Source organism: Psammomys obesus, unplaced genomic scaffold (genome assembly GCF_907164565.1).
Source record: "Psammomys obesus unplaced genomic scaffold, mPsaObe1.curated_primary_1811, whole genome shotgun sequence".
Classification (NCBI taxonomy): domain Eukaryota; kingdom Metazoa; phylum Chordata; class Mammalia; order Rodentia; family Muridae; genus Psammomys; species Psammomys obesus.
Window position 1 is genome coordinate 11,490,909 of NW_026596064.1, and position 13,579 is coordinate 11,504,487.

The 13,579-nt window shown below is 43.4% G+C and overlaps 2 protein-coding genes across 2 annotated transcripts in view; one reads left to right on the forward strand and one right to left on the reverse strand.

The window, feature by feature from the left end:
• Positions 1 to 4,900, reverse strand: part of Pigx (phosphatidylinositol glycan anchor biosynthesis class X) — a 14,200-nt gene extending 9,300 nt beyond the window's left edge. Inside the window, exons 1-3 of the mRNA XM_055625222.1 lie at positions 4,724 to 4,900; positions 4,113 to 4,287; positions 2,620 to 2,683 (exon numbers count right to left, since the gene is read on the reverse strand). Of these exons, the coding sequence (XP_055481197.1) occupies positions 2,620 to 2,683; positions 4,113 to 4,287; positions 4,724 to 4,900 (416 nt within the window). The remainder of the gene's footprint in view (positions 1 to 2,619; positions 2,684 to 4,112; positions 4,288 to 4,723) is intronic.
• Cep19 (centrosomal protein 19) lies at positions 4,308 to 12,722 on the forward strand. Its single transcript, XM_055625146.1, has 4 exons — positions 4,308 to 4,733; positions 7,682 to 7,759; positions 8,630 to 8,826; positions 11,552 to 12,722. The coding sequence occupies exons 3-4, from the start codon at positions 8,697 to 8,699 to the stop codon at positions 11,911 to 11,913; spliced, it is 492 nt and encodes a 163-aa protein (XP_055481121.1). The 5' UTR covers positions 4,308 to 4,733; positions 7,682 to 7,759; positions 8,630 to 8,696; the 3' UTR covers positions 11,914 to 12,722.
• The last annotated feature ends 857 nt before the right edge of the window (positions 12,723 to 13,579 follow it).

The following is a 13,579-nucleotide window of genomic DNA, read 5'->3' on the forward strand; positions in this document are numbered from 1 at the left end:
ATAAATAAATAAATAAATAAATAAATAAATAAATAAATAAATAAATAAATAAATAAATAAATAATCAATCCATCCAAATAGAAACTCCTTTAACTTTTGCTGAGTACTTACATGCTATTGAACATGTAAACAGCCAAGAAAATATGAGCAATAACCAGAAGAACACCAGTCAACAGAAAAAGGCTGGCATGGACTTTCTGTTTTCTGTCTTGTCATGTGATATCCAATGCTACTTTTAGACCTGGTCAGCAAGAAAGCCACTACACTATCAGGTGCGGTGTCTTCGGCTGCTTAGGGTAGTTTTGTTTTTGTTTGTTTGTTTATGTCAACTTAATATAAGTTGAACAGAAGGAAATTTCAATTGAGAAAATGCCTACATCAGACTGGGCCGGCAGGCAAGTCTGTCGAAGAGTTTTCTTACCTGATAACTGATGTGAGAGGGTCCAGCCCACTGTGGGTGGTGCCAGCCCCAGGCAGCTGTACAAGATAGCAAACTGCAAAGCCATGTGGAGTACCAAGCATGCACATAGTACAAATACATACATACATACAAACATACTGGTATTTACATACATACATACCTAAACACATATAGGTACTTATAAACATACCTAATATGTCCAACGATTTAAAACTGTAAGCAAAACTTTACATGGGAAAGGGAAGTGTTTTTTAATAATTCGTTCTCCCTTTCCACCATGTTAGTCCTGGGGCAAGCACTTTTACCCACTGAGCCGTTTCACTGCCCAAGACAGTTTGTTTTTGATTTTTAAAGACTTGACTGTAACTTCAAAAGATGTACGTAAAATAAAATGAGTAACTGAAAGCAATTAAGGACTGAATAATGAAAGAGACCAATGACTTGGAGACAGCAATAGAAAAGTATGAAAACTGAAGCATAAAAAGAAGAAATATCAACAAAAAGAAAAAGACTGGCAGAGAAGAAGGAACTGAAGCAGCAAACTTGAAATACGAGCACACAAATATTAACTACATAAATGGCAACTGGGAAAGATACAAAAAATAAAATAAGTAAATAAATAAAGACATATGACCAAAAACTGTCCAGACTTCATGAGAACTATGATCCCATAAATCCAAGAAGCTCAACAAACCTCAAGCAGAGTTACAGAAACAAAACCACACCAAAGCATGTTACAGTCATGAAGACAAAGGCCATCAAAGCAAAAAAGCATCAGTATAGAGAACAAAAACAAGAATAAGCTAGAAGAGGGCTGGAGGGATGGCTCAAAGGTTAGGAGTACTGTTCTTCCAGAAGTCCTGAGCTCAATTCCCAGCAACTGCATGGTGGCTCACAACCATCCGTAATGAGATCTGGTGCCCTCTTCTGGCCAGTAGGCATACATGCAGGCAGAACACTGTATACATATAAATAAGTACAATCTTATTTAAAAAAAAAAAAAAAAGAAGAAGAAGAAGAAGCCAGAAGAGAAAGAAATTAGTCATTCAGCAGCAAAAAAGACAAAATGATAAGAAGTCATTTCTTTTTTGCTTTTTCAAGACAGGGTTTCTGTGTGTTTCCTGTCTGTCTTAGAACTCACTCTGTAGACAAGGCTGGCCTTGAACTCAAGATCCACTTGCCTCTGCCACCAGAGTTTGGGAATAAAGGTGTGCACCACCACAACCAGGCTTCTCTTTTATTTCTTAATTTAAGGGTCCTTGGGGGCTGGAAAGATGGCTGAGAGGTTAAGGGTACTGTGTGTTCTTCTAAAGGACCTGGGTTCAAATCCCAGCAACCACAAGGCAGCTTTCAACTCCAGTCTGCAACTTCAATTCCAAGTGATCTGACACCCTTATATCAATACACATAAAATAAAATTAAATAAATTACTTTTAAAAAGAGTACCTTATGTATTAGGAATATTATTAAGATGTCGAGTAGTAGTCTTTTTAAAAGGCAAGATAACTAATAATAAAAATAAAAGCAAGGGGGCTGGAGAAATGGCTCAGAGGTTAAGAGCACTGGCTGCTCTCCCAGAGGTCCTGAGCTCAACTCCCAGCGACCACATGGTAGCTCACAACCATCTATAACGAGATCTGGTGCCCTCTTCTGATGTGAAGGTATACATGCAGATATTGTATAATCAATCAATCAATCAATCAATCAATAAATGCGGAATAAGCCAGGAATCATAGCACGCAGCTGTAATCTCAGCAGCTGGAAGGAAGATCCACATGAGTTGCAAGCCAACTGGAGCTACACATCAATATTTTGCCTCAAGAAAAAAAAGTAAATTAAAAGTTACACATATATGTACACAGCAAACAACATTTTCTCCACTGTTACTTTAATCCTTTCATCATTCCAAGTGTGACTCACAAATGGCAAATCTGTTACTCTGTAGAAAGCCAAGCTTAGTGGCACACAGCTATAATCCCAGCATTTAGGTGAATGAACAGAAGAACCAAGAGTTCTTTGTTATCCTAAGCTACACAGCAGCTTCGAGACCAGCCTGGACTATAATGAGACCTTATCTCAAAAGAAACAAGTAAAAATGGAAACAAATTTTCAGTTTATCCATATTTCAACTATCATTTTTCTTGCTGTAAATGATGAGACAGTATTTTAATATAAGTAGAAATCAATGAACAACTAACCTGTGGAAACCATCTTTCAAAAATTCTTGCCTCAGAATAATTTCAGAACAAGTGGCCCTCATACCTATAAAAATAAAGATGTTAAAAATGAAAATAAGCACAGTAAAAAGAAATCTTAGATAGTTATGAAATAACTACTATAGTAGGCTTTACTGCTAGAAAGATCTAACCACCTAACAGCCCAAGGAAAAAATTGTAAATGTAAGTAGTTTGAGCTACATATAAATTTTTTTCAAGAAATGCGACATTGAGGTTGAGTATATTGCCAGGGGAGTTGGCTTGTCTGGTTTCAGATCTTAGTCCATCACTTTTAGCTGTGTCTTTGAGATACACCCAGCCATCTCTGTGGTTGTCCTAGGAATTTAAGACATGTACGAGCAGTCAGAACACAGCTACCATATTCGAAGGACTTCTTTCCTATGATCCTAAGACATCATCCTGGCTCACCAAACGGCGTTAGATACATAATGGCAACTTCTGTATTCTGATGTCCAAACCTACAAGTCCTGGAAGATTGTACACTGATGCCTTATGAAGATGTTGGGAGAGTTTAAAAGGGAGGAAAAAAAAAAAGAAGAAAAAGGGGGCGGGCAAGAAAACAAGAGGCACTTGAAGACTCGGAGTTCATTTACAAACTTGGAATAGACAGAAATCTTCACAGGGTGGCACAGAGAGGCCCTGTCTCAAATATTAAAAAATAATTAATTAATTAATTAATTAATTAATTAAGAAACAAAAAACAAAAAGAATAACTAAATATCCAGTAGCCAGGTACCTCGCTCTAAAAGGTTGGCTAGAAATGCGTGGGAAGGACATTAAAACAGTGTGAATCATTATGATAAACCTGTTACTCAGTAATGTGAAGCAAGCATGTGATGCCGGGAGAATAAACACTCGGGAGATTCTTGAGGGTCCTACCAACGGAGTAAAAGGGAAACAAGAGTTGCCGGGCGGCCTGGAAGCTGCTTAGTGAGCTCCAGAGATGCAGGTTTCGGGAGCTGGCGTAGGCTTCCCGGTGAAGCCTCCAGCTCCTAGTAAGTAACCCTTTACACACATTCCTACTAGCAACCCTAACAATAAAAAAGTCACTGGTTCCGCAAACGGGACACTGGTACAAAGGTTCCCTTTCTGGAGTGAGGAGAGAGAGAGAGAGAGAGAGAGAGAGAGAGAGAGAGAGAGAAACCACCTCGCCTTCTCTACACGCTGTTGGAGCATTCTCACACAGTTGTCGGGACGCGGAAGGCTCGATGGCCTCTCGCACAGCACAAAGCATCTTCAGGGTTACCATAAGCATCCCAAGATGCTCCGCGGCTGAGTTTGTTTAGTACTTTGGTCGCAGCGTGGCCAGTCCAGCCTCGGGAGGACAAAAGCCTGGCTCCAGAGCCCGGGATGGAACACCGAGTCACAGGGAGGGAGGGAAGGGCCGCACGCGGCCTTCGTGGCTGACCTCCGCCCCGCGCCCGCCCGCACTCCCTCAGCCCCTAGCCCTTTACCAGCGCCGAAGGGGGCGTCGAGTGAGCCCGCGGCGAGCCCGCCGACCAGCCCAGCCGCCCAGAGGAGCAGCCGGGCCACGGCGCCGGCAGCCAGGACGCCGGAACGCCGACGCCCGGGAGGGGCGCGAGGGGCGAGCTGCGGCCGCGGAGGCAGTCTGAGCACGCCCGGAGCGTGCTCTCACCCGTCCTGGTCCCAGGGATGCACCGGCCCCGGTGACTGGGAACGCGCGTCCCCCGGCGCGGGCAACTTGGGACCCAGGAGGCCCGCCCCCGGTCCCGCCCCCTGTCGTTCCAGCCTGGGCGGGGCGAGAGGCTGCGCAAGCGCAGTCTGCGTGTCCGGGATGTTGCCTTGGGAACGATCCTGGGCTGGGACCCCCGCCGGGCCTATGGACCGGGCGAGCCGCCTTAGGACCACCCTCGCCGCGCTCAGGCCCGCCTCCTGTCGGTAGCCAGCTGCATGCCGGCTGCTCCTCCTTTCTCTGAGTTCACGCCATGGTTACCCCTTTAGGCTATGGCTGCCGCCGCCTCCTGCAGCGTCAGGCTCCACGTCGCCTCAGAGTCGATTGAATGCTCCTCTATGCAATGCGGTTGGATGGAAACAACTCTCTCACGGATGTTAGGGTAAGAAGGGAGGGTACAAAGTGGCTAGGGTAGTCGGGTCTGTGCTTTGGGAATCCCGTGCCCTCGTAGGTGCTGTGGGGAACACAGTCACTTATCGCTGGTAGGAAAAGTCTATCCGTCCCGGCACAGTTAGGCCAATGTGCTGTCATTTCTCCCAGCTGCGGCATGTCTTAACAAACTTACCGAGAGTGCTGGTGCAGATCGGAAAGCTTCGAGGTCTCAAGGCGGGAAGAGTGTAATACTGCAAACACGCTATTGAGAAATAGAGCCAAAAAAAAAAAAAAAGCGGGCGCTGGTCGAGCACACCTTTAATCCCATCACTCTGGAAGCAGAGGCCAGCCTGGTCTACAGAGTGAGTTCCAGGACAGCCAAGGCTACACAGAGAAACCCTATCTCGAAACAATAATAATGATAATGATAATAAATTAAAAGAAAAACTCTATGGTCAAGACCCCACATTATTATTGCTTCTATTCACAAGTGTGGTCATTTGCTTGTGTTTGTAGACCATATAGTATGTATATTCTAGAAAGTTTACCTACATCACACTTTAGGAGGTGAACTGGGAATAGCATCTGGTCATTGACTGGGATCAAATACAGAACACAGCAATATGAGAAGCAACTCTTATGACTAACCTCATGGGAGTAAAAATTCACACATCCAACAGTAGGGCTGCAGATTATGCTTCTATATGACAAATCTACTTAGCAACCATAAAATTTGCATTTTAATTCAGGAAATCGTATGTATGTTATAAAACAAGTTGTAGTTTATATATATTCATATATGTACACATACATATAGCTAGGAAAAAATAATAGAAGTTAGGTTAATATTTTATGTTCTCTTTTTCTGTCCCTATTTTTCTATGATGAACAAATATAAATACTATTAATTTCTTAAAAATCAATGTGCCTATAGGTGTTCTCTAACAAAACTAAGTTTATGAAGATATTATTACCTTATGCTCAAAAATTTCAACATTTGCAAATCATAGTCACATTTAAGCAATTCTTATAGTTGAGTGTACTTTGCCACTGAGGGTAGAGAGGGAAAGAGAACAGAAACTATTAATCTAAAAATATCTGTTTCTTTTTTTTTTTTTTTTTTTTTTTTTTTTCTTTTGAGACACAGTTTCTTTGTGTGTAGCCTTGGCTTTCCTGGAACTCACTCTTCTGTGGACCAGGCTGGCCTCAAACTCACAGAGATCCTCCTGCCTCTGCCTCCCGAGTGCTGGGACTAAAGGTGTGCGCCACGACCGCCCGGCTAAATATCTGTGTTTCTTTTTCTTTTCTCCTCCTCTTCGTCCTCCTTCTCTTTTTTTTTTTTTTTTTTTTTTTTTTTGAGACAGGGTTTTCTCTGTATATAGCCCTAGCTGTCCTGGAACACAGTAGACCAGGCTGGCCTTGAACTCACAGAGATCTGCCTGCCTCTGCCGCTGCCTCCCAAGTGCTGGGATTAAAGTTGTGCACCACCACAGCTGGCATATCTGTGTTTCTTGTACCTGGAAAAATAATATAGTAGGACAAATAAGCTGAAATAAAAGCCATGTAAACATTACTGTTTTATTTATGGAAAGTCTGTCTATCTTATCTACCTTTTTTTTTTTTTTTTTTTACAGGCAGGGAACAGAGTTCTCAAACAGATGTCCTTAAAACTCAGGGCATGAGGCACCATGCCTGTTCAGATCTGCCATTTTTAACTGTGCTTCTAAACTATTGGTACTTCAGTTGTTAGCATCAGCTATCTGGAATCATTTTGCCCTAACTGGATAGACATCATGAGTCAGAGAAATAGTTCCCTGGCCGTTGAGTATCCAAGGCCTGGGAGCTTAAATAACAGACCAGATGATTATAATTTCAAACATTGAGAGGTATAGGGACTTAGTGCTCCTGACCCAGGAGCCAGAGACACATGGCTCTTGGATGCTATTGCTTTAGCATTTGGCAGCTAAGTGATGCTCAGCCTCCAGCAGCAGTGATTGGCAGCAGCAGACAGTATCTTCTGGAGTTACACCTCCTGTCGGCCATGAATGTTGAAACAGTCCATCCCCACAATGGCTAGTATTGTAGTTGTTGGGCCTGCAGTGTGAAAACCCTGAGCCCTTAAGGCCTGGAAGCCTCCTGAAACTCCTCAGCACCCAGGTCTCTTAGCTTCCACTGCCTCTACTCCTGTGTTTCTGCATTGGTTACTTATTCTCCATAACCTTCAATTACCTTCTTGGGGCTACGGCTGCTACCACCAGAATGGAGGCCGCTACCAGTGTGCCAGTGTTATCACGTTTTCCTTATGTTGATAGCCAGTCTGGTCTGCTAATACTAAAGATCAGAGGCTGGAAAGAAAAGTCCAAGCCTGCCTCGTGCTGTAACAAGTAACAACGCCTGGAGCAGCACAAACAGGGGGTAGCCCAGGCAACTCCAGAAGTGAGCGGCCAGATGGATGTAAGCAAGGATGTTTGCACCAGTCACAACACAACCATCCATGCAAATGAACATCGTGACATGCTGCTGAGCCACCAGGATTACTGTCCCTCTGTCCTGTGTCAAAACAGAAGGATCACTAATACTCACTGAGACCATGCTGCTTCCTAAGGCTGTGCAAGCTGGTGGGGTGCTCGGGAGAGCGGTCTTCAGCTATGGCTCTATAGGATCCTCAGAGAAGTAGAAATAAAGGAGGGAAGGAAATCTGAATCTGTCCAGTTACACGAGTAAAGGGCTGACAGTTCCCCACTCCAGGCTGCCTGGTTTAAGAGAAGGGCTTAACCATTCACAGAAAGAAGCCTCAACACAGGCTAACAATTCTAGTAACAGTTAACAGTACTTAATATTATTTAACAGTGTGTAACGGCAGTTAACTCCTGCTCCAGTGCCCCAGGATAATATATAGAAACCTTAGCTTTTATTAATACACAGCATTAAACAAGTATTACTTTTATTACATTCCAGACAGGTGCTAAGAGCTTAATGAAAATGGACACGCATCTTGCCTTCTTAGAGCAAACAGACTAACAGGGAAAATAGATGGTAAGTAAAAATAACCTCTTGATGAATAAAAGAATTGGGGGAGCGGGCAGGCAGTGGGGCACAATCCTTTACTTCCAGTACTTCCAGGAGACAGAGGCAGGAGGATCTCTGTGAGTTGAAAGCCAGCCTGGTCTACTAAGCGAGCTCTAGGACAACCAAGGTTATACACAGAGAAATCCTGTCTCAAAAAAAACCTAAAATAAATAAGTAAAGTCAGAAAGTACAAGGGGGGGGGGAGGTGTATGGATATGGTCTAGTAGACCTCTCAGAATGTTTATTTTTGTTAAAAAGTGCTGGGGATGTAGCATAGCCACTAGCGTGCTTGCCTTGAATGCATGAAGCCTGGGTTCCATTTCTAGCATCCAATAAACCAAGCTTGGTAGCCTTTGCCTGAAATTCTAACAGGGAAGCAGAGCCAGAAGGATCCGAAATTCAAGGTCATCCTCCAATACATAACAAGTTCAAGGCCAGTCTGGACTGCATGAGACACTGTCTCAAAAAAGGAAAAAGTTTTAAAAGACCATAATATGTTCTATTGACAGAGGGTGAACCAAAAATCTTTAACTGAAAAATGAAAATGATTCTGTGGACCTGCATGTCAGTTCTTGTGTTTGTAATCTCTGTTAAGAATGCAGCTCAGTAAGGGGTCCAGACCGAATGGTGTTACCTAGCTCCTGTACAAATGACCTGCATCCCTCAGATATCCAAGGAACTGAGGCTAACCTAGGCCAAACTCAACTTCCCATGTAGCCCTCGATGTCTTGAACCTCTTCAGCTAACCATACAAATCTGGGGCTAGTCTACAGCCAGATCCGCTGAGGAGAAGGGGACAGATTTGTTCAATACCTCAACTTGCTTGTCCTTTTTCAGGAAACTGTTGTACAGCCACTCCACTTGTATCAGAGTCGCTCCAGTTTACCCTGAATTATATGTGAAAATGAAATGCATTGCCAAGAAATGTGGAGTTCGGTTCCAGCCTCCAGCTATGATCTTAATTTATGAGAATGAAAACGAGGGAAAGAGCCGCCAACGTATCATGCCAGTCCGAAACTTTTCAAAGTTCTCAGGTACCCCTTGTTTTATCTTGCCTCCTGTCTTTTTCTCAATAGATTTTTTATTTCTGTGTATGTGTCTATGGGAGTGGGTATCTACACAGACCAGAAGAGGGCATTGGCTTCCCTGTAGCTGTAGTTACAAGCCCAGGAGTTGCCTGATTGGGTAGCTGAACTTGGGAACCCTGCAAGAAGAGCAAGTTGACCTAATGATTGAGCCACTTCTCCAGCCCTAAATATTCTTGCCTCCTGCCCTAAATATTCTTTTATTTTCTTTTATTTATTTTTATTTTATGTGCATTGGCGTTTTGCCTGCATAATGTCTTTGTAAGGTGTCAGATCTTGGAGTTACAGACAGGTGTGAGCTGCCATGTGGGTGCTGGGATTTGAACCCAGGTCCTCTGGAAGAACAGTCAGTGCTCTTAACTGCTGAGCCATCTCTCCAGCCCCTTAAATATTCTTAAGTCACGTAACTTCATCCAGTATGATGGCATATACCTGTAATCCAAGCAATTTAGGAAGCTAAGCTAGGAAAATTGCAAATTCAAAATGAGTATGGATAACTTGAGATGATATTGTGTCTCAAAATTAAAAAAAAAAAAAAAAGGTTGGGAGGAATGTAGATCAGTGGTGAAACACTTATGTAGCATGTGCAGGATCCTGGGTCCAGCCCACACTGAGCGTAAAAAGGACAGGAAGGCAGGGAAGGAGACAGACAGACAAACAGATACTATTTTAATTTCATGTAATGGGATGACATGTTCTTCATAGTAAAACAAGCCTGGGTTTAAATCCTGATTTTGTCAGGGACTGGCGTGTGATCTCAGTGAAACTTGTTCATAAACTTTCCATGTTAATGTTTTTATGTTGACCTGACACAAGCTAGAGTCACTTAGGAAGGGGGACTGTCAACTGAGATATGGCCCCCAACTGACCTGGGGTGAATCTTCTTGATTGATAACTGATGTGGGAGAGCCCAGCCCACTGTGGGAGGTGCCACCCCCGGGCCAGTGGTCCTGGGTGGTATTAAGAGAGCAGGCTGAGCAAGCCATAAGGGGCAACCCTAAAGCAGCATCCCGCTGTGACAACAGCTCCTGCCTCCAGGCTCCTGCTCTGAATGAGCTGCTGCTTGCCCTTCCCCTGGGAGGGGCTGTGATATGAGCGTACACATGAAATGAACCCTTTCCTCCCCAAGCTGCTTTTGGTCATGGGGTTTTAGCACAGCAATAGATGCTCTAACTAAGTCTCCTAATCTGTACTTTTTAACAGTTAGAGAATTGGTGGTTTCATATTTTAGAATGGTTATATGATCTAAAAGATATATTACTGTTTAATAATACAAAATTTCCTTCTCTCCACATTTTTTTTACTTGTAGACAGCATTTTATTAGTGTTACACAGCTGCCTTTTAAAAACTATGTCTTTTTTTTTGCTTTTGGCCATGCAATGAATGCCTTTAGTCCCAACAGCACTCAAGAGGCAAAGACAGGTGGATCTCTGTGAATTTGAGGCCAAACCTGGTCTACATGGTGAGCTCTAGGCCACCAAAGGCTACATAGTCTCTAAAACAAATAAAAATCATGCTATTTTTTATCCTTAGATACTTTAATTACTGGAAAGTTTTTAACATCTCTACAAAGTAATTTTAGGCTAAGAAAGTAAGAAAGAAAAAAAAAAAAACATCCTTCTCTCTCCACACCAAAGTTAGGTTTGTTTGTTTGTTTATTTGTTTAAAATTTTTTATTTAGGGGCTGGAGAGATGATTCAGCAGTTAAGAGTTGCTCTTAACTGGGTTCACTTCCCAGCACCAACACCGTGTCTCACAGCCATCTTCTAACTCCAATTCCAGGGAATCCAACACCCTAACACCCTCTTCTGGTCTCTACCGGCACTGCACACACACGGTACACACACATACATTCAGGCAAAATGCATATGAAATACAAATAAATAAAATCTTTTTTAAAAAATGGCTTTAGCTTTTGGTGTTTTGTTTTGTTTGAGACAGGATCTCTGTATGTCACCTTTGCTGGTCAGAACTCATGAATATCTTTCTGCTTTGGCCTCTCAAACGCTGGGATGAGAGGCAATTAGAAGCGCGCACACTATACCCAGCCTGTTGTGGTTTTTTTGTGTTTAAGGCAGGAGAGCTCTTCCAAATGATGGGATCACAGGCATCATGTGCTGTGTGACAAACTTCTCCTCAGGAGACATAAAATATGCATGTGTATTTACCCCAGAGAGTGAGCCCTTGACAGACCAAAGTGTGGATACCACTGAAGTTCAGTCTGGTGTGCCAGTGAGCTTCACGAGCGTCATTTACAGGCATGGGTGACGGCTCACTTACAGGAGCAGAAATGGCTCAAGGACAGCTGCATTACCAAGACCCATCCCAGTACAGGCGACAGCTCACAAAGCTGGGAGCCTGGAGCACACTGAACAGCCTGCAGGCAGCTCAAAAGATGGACAATGTCTTCTCTTTTTCAGTTGATGCAGTTGGTTTGAGCCTCTTTCAGGCAGCTCTACTGGCTTTGGTTTCTTTTCAGCTGCTTGGCTAGTCTGTTCTTTTAGTCTGTTTGGCTGGTCTCAAGAGTCTTTTATATAGCTTGGCTGCAATAAACCCCTTTAACCTCTTGGCTATCATGGAGCTCGTGACCTCAGGATTTTGGACTATTTTAGTCCTTGCAGTAGTTTGTGATGGATGTCATATGTGTACACCATATCTTTTTCTCCCTCCTAGACTGCACCAGAGCTGCTGAACAATTAAAGAATAACCCACGGCACAAGACTTACCTAGAACAGGTGTCCCTGAAGCAGCTCGAGAAGCTGTTCGCTTTTCTACGAGGTCACTTGCAGGGGCAGAGCTTGGCAGAAACAAAGGAACAGATTCAGCGGGAAACAACCATTGACCCCGAGGAAGACCTGAACAAGCTGGATGACAAGGAGCTTGCCAAAAGGAAGAGCATCATGGATGAACTTTTTGAGAAAAATCAAAAGAGAAAGGACGACCCCGGTTTTGTGTATGACGTTGAAGTTGAGTTCCCTCAGGATGAGCAGCTGCTGTCCTGCAGCTGGGATGCAGAGTCAGCCGATGAGTTCTGAGACCTACCCACCCACATTTCCACAGAGAACAAAGATTGGTTCAGGAAAACCTGTCAACACTAATGTATTTATAAAACCAAGAGACTTACATGTACTAGGTAGGCCTATGAGAAACACAAAAAAAAAACAGAATAGGAATCTGCCTTTAAGGAGCTGGCAATCCAAAGGGAGGGTAACTCAGAAACTTGTAGATAGATATTTTAATAATATTGCTCAGGAAAAAGATTACAGCCAGAGTTTTGATGAGAGCTGAAGAAGGTCAGAAACCAGGTCTCTGGACTAGGAAAGACCCTTCCTCAGCGGAAAGAGGCCCATGGTTGGCCCCAAACTGCTACAGATGTTTTTCCAGAAATCTAGAATGAAATCTAGATGGAGCAAAGGGGGAAGGGTGCAGTAAAGAGATGAGAAGCAGGACATTTTGAGAAAAAGTGAATGAAGATTGGAATTAACCTGTGTTCATTATGTCTCTATGTATATTTAACTCGGAGGCAGACAAGATCACCTACAAAATGCCTCACAGCTACAAATGCAGGCGATCCCCTCACAATTAGGCACTCTGAAGTTACTCTGAAACCCAGAACCACTTCCTGTGAAAGGCTGGTTTGTACAGTGGAAGTCCACCCACAATGAATGCGCTATAGGCACTGCCTGTCCAGACCTGTAAAGGAGGTTAGACGTACAGAAATCTCTGTCTAACGAGGCCACTGTGTGCAGGTGGGTTTGTTCTTACTAGAACATTAGCGGATTGATAGAAATCATATGTTTTCTACAAGGAAACTATTACTCATTGAATAAAGCTGTGAATGTAAGTGTTACGTCTTACTGGTTTTTCTTCTTCCTTTTTCCTTTCCTTCAGATGGGTGTTTTGTTTGCCAGGGTTTGGGGTGCTGCAGGTTTGTGTAAGTTGGCAGACAAAGTAGCGTGCTCTATGATGTCATTCCCACATGTACATCAATGTTCTCTGTCCTAATCACCCCCTCCCTATCCCCAACTTCCTCTGGCTGATCCCCTTTTCCCAAGTCATCCCCTTTCTGCTTTCATGTCCTGTGTGCTCCATTACTGTCTCTACCTCCTTAAAAGTTTCTTCCTCTCCTTTCATAGTGCCCTTTCTAGTCATACACACACACACACACACATTTAAAAAAATGCATAGGAGAGAAGCTGTGCTATTTGTCTTTCTGAACCTAATTTAGTTTGTTTAGCATGACGATTTCCTTTTCTCTCCGTTTCCTGTAAATACCATGATTCCATTTCTTTATGGCTAAATAAAATTGCATTGTGTGTATGTACAGTTCCTTTACTGATTTACCTATTGATGGGTACCAGGCTGGCTGCATGTCCTACTCTGGTGAATAGAGCAGCAGTATGCATGAATGTTTGCGTATGTCTGTAGGATGCTGGCCTGAGTTCAAGGCCAGCACATCTTTGATCCCAGCACTCAGGAGGCACAGACAGGAGGACCTCTGAGTTTGAGGCTAGCCTGGTCTACAGAATGAGTTTCAGGACAGTCAAGGCTTCACAGAGAAACCATCTCAAAAAGCCAGAGAGAAAGAGAGAGAGACAAACAAGCTGTGAGGAGCAAGCCAAGCAGCATTTCATGGTCTCTGCTTCAGTTCCTGCCTCCAGATTCCTGCCTCAAGTTCTTGCTCTGATTTCCCTCAAGGAT